This window comes from Oncorhynchus mykiss, chromosome 7, assembly GCF_057628025.1.
Source record: "Oncorhynchus mykiss isolate SJ-2025 chromosome 7, ASM5762802v1, whole genome shotgun sequence".
NCBI lineage: Eukaryota > Metazoa > Chordata > Actinopteri > Salmoniformes > Salmonidae > Oncorhynchus > Oncorhynchus mykiss.
Window position 1 is genome coordinate 76,237,585 of NC_143028.1, and position 9,916 is coordinate 76,247,500.

The 9,916-nt window shown below is 42.0% G+C and overlaps 2 protein-coding genes across 2 annotated transcripts in view; one reads left to right on the plus strand and one right to left on the minus strand.

The window, feature by feature from the left end:
• LOC110528604 (uncharacterized) overlaps positions 1-3,777 on the plus strand; it is a 153,436-nt gene extending 149,659 nt beyond the window's left edge. The window contains exons 15-19 of the mRNA XM_090242002.1: positions 976-1,249; positions 1,478-1,623; positions 2,106-2,248; positions 2,490-2,599; positions 2,671-3,777. Coding sequence (XP_090098128.1) covers positions 976-1,249; positions 1,478-1,623; positions 2,106-2,248; positions 2,490-2,599; positions 2,671-2,812 — 815 coding nt within the window. The 3' untranslated portion in view covers positions 2,813-3,777. The remainder of the gene's footprint in view (positions 1-975; positions 1,250-1,477; positions 1,624-2,105; positions 2,249-2,489; positions 2,600-2,670) is intronic.
• The window catches only part of LOC110528605 (glutamate receptor-interacting protein 2), a 158,204-nt gene that overhangs the window by 144,130 nt on the left and 4,158 nt on the right, over positions 1-9,916 (minus strand). The gene's annotated exons all lie outside the window — the stretch shown is intronic.

Below are 9,916 nucleotides of genomic sequence, written 5' to 3' on the forward strand. Positions count from 1 at the left end.
ATAACTTGATTGGTAGAACATATTTCTGTTCTGATTTCAGATTTCATATGCAATAAGTTTTTGTCCAAGTTGTTGGGAAAGTGATCAAAACGTCAAATGTTTGGAAAAGTTAAGAGAAAGTAGGTGTTGTGATTACTAAAACAGCAGTATCTCAAGACACAGGTACGCTAGCGTTAGCTACTCTACCTGCAGTCTTCCAGTCACTGCACTAACGCTAGTTAGCATTGGCTCGCAAAACTAACTCTAACTTCCTTCATACTCCTGCAGAGTCATGAAACTGTTTTCCATGAGTTCATCTGACTCTGTGGAAGTACATAAAGGACGTAGCACTCTAAAAAATAATGTTTCAGAAATGTTTCAAGTCAAACTTTTGCTATATCAAGCCACAATAATTTACATTACATTTTAAGGACACAATGTCAACTATACACGGTGGGAGACATTTTAAATGCTACTGCAATTTAACCATTCCAGCTACAAACATAAAATCAACTTTAACATTTTACAAATATTTATTAATTATAACTATTTAAAGTTGCTTAAATTAGCATAAAATCACCCCCAACAGTATTAGTATCTTTTGAACCTTTAAAGATACAGACACCACATCAATGATCACTTGTTCAGGCTATAAATCAATCAATCACTCAATTAATCAAACTACTTTTTTCAATTATAACCAGTCATTACCATTACTACTGCAGTCACTATCATTACTATAACGTATGTAACAACCACAAACACAAGCTAGCAAGCATGCACATTTTAATTTGGAAATGTACATTTTCTAGTTTCTCTGTTCTCAGTTCGTCCTCAGGTATCCTCCTCTCCTTCCTTGTCAGCTGGTGATTTATTCAGAGGTCCCTAATTCAACAGGGCCCTAATCTTCAAAATGTCCTGTCAACCACAGGCTATGCTTACAACAATCAAACAGGTACTTTCTGTATTCAAACATTCTTCGTTATGTCCCTGTAGGAAATGTGGCGTTGAATGGAGTGGCCACTCAGTCATCACTGTTTAATAATCGCAACGCTTCCGATGCCATCGATGGGAAAAAAAACACACACTATGGATCCTGCACCCACACTCTGAAAGACAGAAACCCGTGGTGGAGAGTGGACCTGCTGAATGTGTACAGAATAACAGATGTCACCCTCACCAACAGAGGAGACTGCTGTCCTGAGAGGCTTGATGGTGCTGAGATCCGCATCGGTAACTCATTGGAGAACAACGGCACCAACAACCCCAGGTGACACACATAGATGTTGGTACATTTTTATGTCCTGTCTCTAAGGTTTTCTGATACATTGGTCTTCGTCCATGCTACTGTAGCTATTCTGTGGCTTCATATTTAACAGAGTCAGAATATGTATGGTACATTATAGAGCGTCTTAAATCACTCTGATTATCTCATCTCTTTCTCTCTCCCTCTTTCACTCCATATCTGTCTGTCCATCTTTCTTACTCTCTCGCTCAGATGTGCCGTCATCTCCCACATCCCAGCAGGAGAGACCCACACCTTCCAGTGCAATGAGATGGAGGGTCGCTACGTTGTTGTGGTCATCCCTGGCAGGTCGGAATGGCTCACTCTGTGTGAGTTGGAAGTTCATGGTACTCCTGCAGGTAATAATCTGTAACTGTCTTCACTGGTCGCATTCATCTGACTAAAGAGAGAGACCAGCTACAGACCAGTTATAACAACCTGACTAATGAGAGAGACCAGCTACAAAGGAAGATAGAAAATCTAAACAACAAGATTAACAGTAAAATGTCAGTTTACAGTACATTGGAAAGGACTGTCTGTATCACATAATATGCGGCTAACAATTTATCCAGGCAGTATCACAACCAGCTGTGATTGGGAGTCCCATACGGCGGAGCACAATTGGCCCAGCGTCGTCCGGGTTTGGCCGGTGTAGGCCATCATCATAAATAACAATTAGTTCTTAACTGACTTACCTAGCTAAATAAAGGTTAAATATATATAAATATTTGGGAAAATATTTTGTTCCCGTTTTTATTTCCTTATATGTTGCATTTTTTCTATTGAAAGTAAAAATGAATGTAAAAATAAGAAAATAAAAATGTCATCTTGATATTTCTAGGGAGACCCTGTCCTGAAGGATGGAAGACATCTGGCTTCAGCTGTTACTACACCTCCACCGTGATTAAAACCTGGGAGGAGAGCAGAAAGGACTGCAACGAGAGAGGAGCACAACTGGTGATCATAAACAGCAGAGAGGAACAGGTGTGTGTGTGTTTGTGTGTGTGTGTACGTGTGTACGTGTGTGTGTGTGTGTGTGTCTGCGTGCGTGCGTGCGCGCACGCGCGCATGTGTGTGTGTGCACGAGCGTGTGTGTGTGCACGAGCGTGTGTGTGTGTGTGTGTGCACGAGCGTGTGTGTGTGTGTGTGTGTGTGTGTGTATGTGTGCGTTTATGTGCAGTGGAGACTTTGTATTAACAATCCTGTCTTTCTGCCGTAACAACAGACATTTATCAATGGGTTATACGGACCGGGGAATGAGACCTGGATCGGTCTGACGAACGTTGACACTGAGGGGACCTGGAAATGGGTGGACGGCACACCACTGACCACAGCGTAAGAGTTCGGTGTCAATTAAAATTCCCTGACTGGAGAGTGGCCAGTCTGATTCTCTGTTTATTCTGCAGGTATTGGAAGACTGGAAAGCCTAGCAGCTCTTTAGGGGCCGACCAGGAGTGTGTGGCGTTTATCCACCATTCATCAGGCCCAGGGGAGTGGAACGACGAGGAATGTCACAAGTCAAACAACTGGATCTGTGAGATATTTTAATTCTCATACTCTCTGAACTACATGTACCTGCCAAAAAAAAGGAAACATTTCAGTAAATGAGGGTGGATCTGCTGGCTCTGTTATGGTGTGGGGTGCATTTTCCTGGCATGGTTTAGGTCCACTCAACCACTTAGAGGGAACGGTAAACACCAATAAATACACAGCCATTCTGAGTGACCGCCTTCAACCTATGGTGAATCAGATCTATCCTGATGGGAGTGGTCTCTTCCAGGATGACAACGCCCCCCCCCATCCATTAGGGAACGAGTGGTCACTGAATGGTTTGATGAGCAGGAAAATGATGTAAACCATATGCCATGGCCGTCTCAGTCACCAGATCTCAACCCAATTGAACACTTATGGGAGATTCTAGAGCGGCACCTGAGACAACATTTTCCACAGTTCTCCTGAAAGAATGGTGCTCGCATCCAATAGAGTTCCAGACAAATCTATACCGAGGCTCATTGAAGCTGTTCTGGCGGCTGGTGGAGAGGAGAGCCTAACGTCCTATTTACACAATTGATGTTTTCTTTATTTTGGAAGTTGACAGTATGTTGATAATAGTCTGAATATTGCTGATATATTCTGGTAGAACGCTACTTTGAATTACATTTCTGAATGAAAGGCACACACGCACGCACACACACACGCACGCACGCACACACACACACACACACACACACACACACACACACACACACACACACACACACACACACACACACACACACACACACACACACACACACGCACGCACACACAAATCATGTTCAGATTTCAGAAAATGAGGTGTATAATATCATTGAATATATGCTGTAAATCAATTTACATTTTTACATGATTTGTATATGTTATACAGTTTGTCTGCTACTTGTGCTTTCATCATGCTGAACATAAACAATGTGTACTTCCTGCTTATTCAGTATATAATTGAACCTCGATTAAAGACATTTCCTTGTTGAATACATTATTGTTCGCTCTGAGTTTATCTATCATGGAGTCTACAGTAGAAAGACAAGACACCTCTTTACCTCTAAGTTACTGTTTACCCTTTTTAAGGTCAACTCCCACATTTGAACTTTCAAAACGTCTGTAAATATCACAGATTGGGAATTTAACACATTCAGTATCTATCGCTAACAGGCGTCAAGAAAGGCAATAAACAAGACATACACAACCAGATTGAAAGCTATGACCATAGCCTGGAATTAACAATGATAATGACCTCCATGTCACTATTGTTGAAGTGAAACAATAGTAAAAAAAAAAACAGTGATAGTCAGAGTGTATTCCAGGCTACCTAATGTCTAGGTTTATAAACAGTATACCTATGTTTATAGTACAGATGGTTAAAGGGACCCATGCCTTTTCCTGCGTCTATGAGAGACTCACTGTCTTTCTAATCTAAATGCTGTAACAGTGACAAGGCATTCAACGCGACAGAGAAGGACTGAGGCAAAATGAAGCCTGATCGCTCAACTGACTGTGTTCTAATGAGAACACAACATGACATGAGACCGAAGGGGGGAGAAATGGAAAGGAGGAAATGTTCTACAGCAATACTAGAAACTCCAGGAAACCAAATGAGCTACAGTGAATGTTTAGAGCTTAATTGTGTTTTTGTTGACAATGCCTGAAGATTGTACTTTTAGTCATTTTGTTGAGGAGAAATACCAGTGAGTTCAAACTGATGGAAACAACAAATCCCTCTCTAAGAAAGATAGACCGAGAAACAGTCCTTTCAAACTGAGATGAACAGAAACTAATTTCACAAGTATCACTTCCTTCTATTATCTGTGTCAGTCATTTGTAACTGATCTCTGATCTCTCTACCATAACAGTCTGGAATGAAAACTGGTTTTCAAGTTTCCAATAACTGTTAGATAAGATGCTTTGGGGAGCAGTTAAACCCTGACTTTACATCCCTGCTGTACATTTCTGAAACAGAGCCATCCCTTTCTTGTTCCACATGATTATCCTTTTGAGTCCCCCACCCTCTTTCCTATGAGCTGGAGACAACATACCATCAGACTGTGTATAAACCTCAACACACCATCAGACTGTGTATCAACCTCAACACACCATCAGAGTATCAACCTCAACATAACATCAGAGTATCAACCTCAACACACCATCAGACTGTGTATCAACCTCAACACAACATCAGAGTATCAACCTTAACACACATCAGAGTATCAACCTCAACACACCATCAGAGTATCAACCTCAACACACCATCAGAGTATCAACCTCAACACACCATCAGAGTATCAACCTCAACACAACATCAGACTGTGTATCAACATCAACACACCATCAGACTGTGTATCAACCTCAACACAACATCAGACTGTGTATCAACCTCAACACACCATCAGACTGTGTATCAACCTCAACACAACATCAGACTGTGTATCAACCTCAACACAACATCAGCGTATCAACCTCAACACACAATCAGTGTATCAACCTCAACACACCATCAGACTGTGTATCAACCTCAACACAACATCAGACTGTGTATCAACCTCAACACACCATCAGAGTATCAACCTCAACACACCATCAGAGTATCAACCTCAACACACCATCAGACTGTGTATCAACCTCAACACCATCATACTGTGTATCAACCTCAACACAATATCAGAGTATCAACCTTAACACAACATCAGAGTATCAACCTTAACACACCATCAGACAGTGTATCAACCTCAACACACCATCAGACTGTGTATCAACCTCAACACAACATCAGAGTATCAACCTCAACACAACATCCGAGTATCAACCTTAACACACCATCAGACAGTGTATCAACCTCAACACCATCAGACTGTGTATCAACCTCAACACAACCTCACTATATCAACCTCAACACAACCAATAAAACCTCACTATATCAACCACAATACAACCTCACTATATCAACCTCAACACAACCAATAAAACCTCAGCACATCAACCTCAATACAACCTCACTATATCAACCTCAACACAACCAATAAAACCTCACTATTTCAACCTCAACACAACCAATAAAACCTCTATATATCAACCTCAACACAACCAATAAAACCTCACTATATCAACCTCAACACAACCAATAAAACCTCACTATATCAACCTCAACACAACCAATACAACCTCACTATATCAACCTCTACACAACCAATACAACCTCACTATATCAACCTCAACACAACCAATAAAATCTCACTATATCAACCTCAACACAACCAATAAAACCTCACTATATCAACCTCAACACAACCAATAAAACCTCACCATATCAACCTCAACACAACCAATACAACCTCAGCACATCAACCTCAATACAATTTCACTATATCAATCTCAACATAACCTCACTATATCAACCTCAACACAACCAAAACATCCTCACTATATCAACCTCAATACAACCTCACTATATCAACCTCAACACAACCAATACAACCTCACTATATCAACCTCAATACAACCTCACTATATCAACCTCAACACAACCAATTAAACCTCACTATATCAACCTCAACACAACCAATAAAACCTCACTATATCAACCTCAACACAACCAATACAACCTCACTATATCAACCTCAACACAACCAATTAAACCTCACTATATCAACCTCAACACAACCAATACAACCTCACTATATCAACCTCTACACAACCAATAAAATCTCACTATATCAACCTCAACACAACCAATAAAACATTGGTGTATCAAAAACCAAAACACCCAGGGAAGAAGAGGACAGCCTTCAGAAAGTATTCACACCCCATTACTTTTTCCACATTTTTGTGTTTTACAGCCTGAATTTAAAATGGATTACATTTCCATTTTCTGTCACTGGCCTAGTAGCACTACCCCATAATGTCGAAGTGGAAATATGTTTATCAATTTTTTTTTTTTTACAAATGAATAAAAACTTATAAGCTGAAATGTCTCGAGTCAATAAGTACTCAACCCCTTCGTTATGGCAAGCCTAAAGAAGTTCAGGAGTAAACAGTTGCTTAACAAGTCACATAATAAGTTGCATGGACTCACTCTGTGTGCAATAATAACGTTTAACATGCTATTTTAATGACTACCTCATCTCTGTGCCCAACACAGACAATTATCTTTTTAAGGTCCCTCAGTCGAGCTGTGAATTTCAAGCACAGATTCAACCACAAAGACCAGGGAGGTTTTCCAATACCTCGCAAAGAAGGGCATCTATTGGTAGAAATAAAAAAAGCAGACATTGAATATCCCTTTGAGCATGGTGAAGTTATTTACTACACTTTGGATGACCTGTTCACCAGACGTGCTACCTGTCCCAGACCTGCTGTTTCCATCTCTCTAGAGACAGCAGGAGCGGTAGAGATACTCTGAATGATCGGCTATGAAAAGCCAACTGACATTTACTCCTGAGGTGCTGACCTGTGATTATTATTATTTGACCCTGCTAGTCATCTATGAACATTTGAACATCTTGACCATGTTCTGTTATAATCTCCACCCGGCACAGCCGGAAGAGGACTGGCCACCCCTCATAGCCTGGTTCCTCTCTAGGTTTCTTCCGAGGTTCTGGCCTTTTCTAGGGAGTTTTTCCTAGCCACCGTACTTCTACACCTGCATTGCTTGCTGTTTGGGGTTTTAGACTGGGGTTTCTGTACAGCACTTTGTGACATCAGCTGATGTAAGAAGGGCTTTATAAATACATTTGATTGAGGTGATTTGTGTATTTCCCCCTCTTCCCCAGTGTATGAAAACCCCCTAATAAACTTCCCCTTTGCCTTCTATTTGTGCTACTGGTGCCTGTTTTGTTATTGGCCTTGGTGATGTGGAAACCCTTGCCACAATATATACATATCTCTGAAAGGGTACGCATTTCCCAGTTTGGATTAGTCTTATAGTAACAGTGTGACCTGGTAGTTTCATCACACTCGGTGTTAGACTGTGAAAGGAGCAATGTTCTGCATTGTGTTTAAACATACAGTTATCTCCACACTATAATTATACCACTTCCCATTTAGCCTCGGGATACAGGCTGAACTTTTAAAGCACAGTGAAATGTTACATTTCAGATTCAAGTCTGTGTTCAAATATAATCTGGTTACAGTCTAGGGCCCTCGAACTCAACTCTGGTCCCCGAAGCCGGTACCACTGCATTATTCCCCTCTAATCAGGGACTGATTAGATACCTGGGACACCAGGTACAGTATGTGAAATGTATTATCAGGTAGAACAGAAAAGCTCGTAGGGTAAGAGTTGAGTGACCCCCCTGGCTAGGGGATTTCATTATAAATTATATTTCTTAAAATATGAAATACTATGACATTCAGCACAGTAAGAAAAGTAACACAGTTGTCTTTTATCATAATGAGGGATCACTATTGATGTACAGCAGTCCGGAATCTGGAAGAACAAATAATACATACATTCTTTATGTTTGATGTTACCCCTCCCCCACTGTACATAACGCATAGTAAACACTTTGCAAACATGCACATGAATAAGATGTGCAGCGTGAGGCAGCAGAATACAAACTCCACATCATAACACTACACCCATCCAGGCCCAACCAGCAGGGGACTGGAGAAAGCCTGACAGACAGTCAATATCACACCCATCCAGGAGTGTACTCTTCAGGGCAGAAGCAAGCCATCACTACTAGGAGAGAGTGGGGACAGAGAGAGAGAGAGAGCTGTGAGGTGTGGAGAACCAGAGAGATAACTCATAAAGAGCAGGAAAATAAACTCAGAGAGAGACCAGAGAGAGCTGTGGAGTAAGAGACCAGATAGAGACCAAGAGACCAGAGAGACCAGATAGAGACGAGAGATACCAAATAGAGACTAGATAGAGACCAGAGAGAGACCAGAGAGAGACCAGAGAGACCTGAGAGACCAGAGAGACCAGAGAGAACAAATAGAGACCATGAAGACCTGAGAGCCCAGAGAGACCAAATAGAGACCATGGAGACCTGAGAGCCCAGAGAGACCAAATAGAGACCGTGGAGACCTGAGAGCCCAGAGAGACCCAAGAGACTAGGTAGAGACCCGAGAGAGACCAGAGAGACCCGAGAGACTGGATAGAGACCAGAGAGAGGCCAGATAAAGACTAGCTAGCCCAGAAAGAAACCCGAAAGAAACTCGAGAGAGACCAGATAGAGACCAGAGAGAGAGAGACCAGAGAGACCAGATAGAGATTTGAGAGAGAGACCAGAGAGACCAGATAGACCAGATAGAGACCAGAGAGCCCAGATACAGACTAGATAGAGACCGGAGAGAGAGAGAGAGACCAGATAGACCAGAGAGACCAGATAGAGACCAGAGAGACCAGAGAGACCAGATAGAGACCAGAGAGATACCAGAGAGACCAGAGAGAGACTAGATAGAGACCAGATAGAGACCAGAGAGAGACCAGATAGAGACCATGGAGACTAGATAGAGACTAGATAGAGACCAGAGAGACCAGATAGAGATCAGATAGAGACCAGATGGAGACCAGATGGAGACTAGATAGAGACCAGATAGAGACCATAGAGACCAGAGAGACCAGAGAGACCAGAGAGAGACCAGAGAGACCAGATAGAGACCAGATAGAGGCCAGAGAGACCAGAGAGACCAGAGAGAGACCAAAGAGACCAGATAGAGACTAGATAGAGACCAGAAATACACCAGAGAGACAGATAGAGACCAGAGAGAGACCAGATAGAGACTAGATAGAGACCAGATAGAGGCCAGATAGAGACTAGATAGAGACCAGATAGAGATGAGAGAGACCAGAGAGACCAGAGAGAGCAGAGAGACCAGATAGAGACCAGAGAGACCAGAGAGACCAGATAGACCAGATAGAGACGAGAGAGACCAGAGAGAGACCAGAGAGACAAGATAGAGACCAGAGAGATCAGAGAGAGACCAGATAGAGACCAGAGAGAGACCAGATAGAGACTAGATAGAGACCAGATAGAGACTAGATAGAGACCAGAGAGACTAGATAGTGACCAGATAGAAACCCGAGAGAGACCAGAGAGACCAGATAGAGATAGAGACTAGATAGAGACCAGAGAGAGACCAGAGAGACCAGATAGAGATAGAGACTAGATAGAG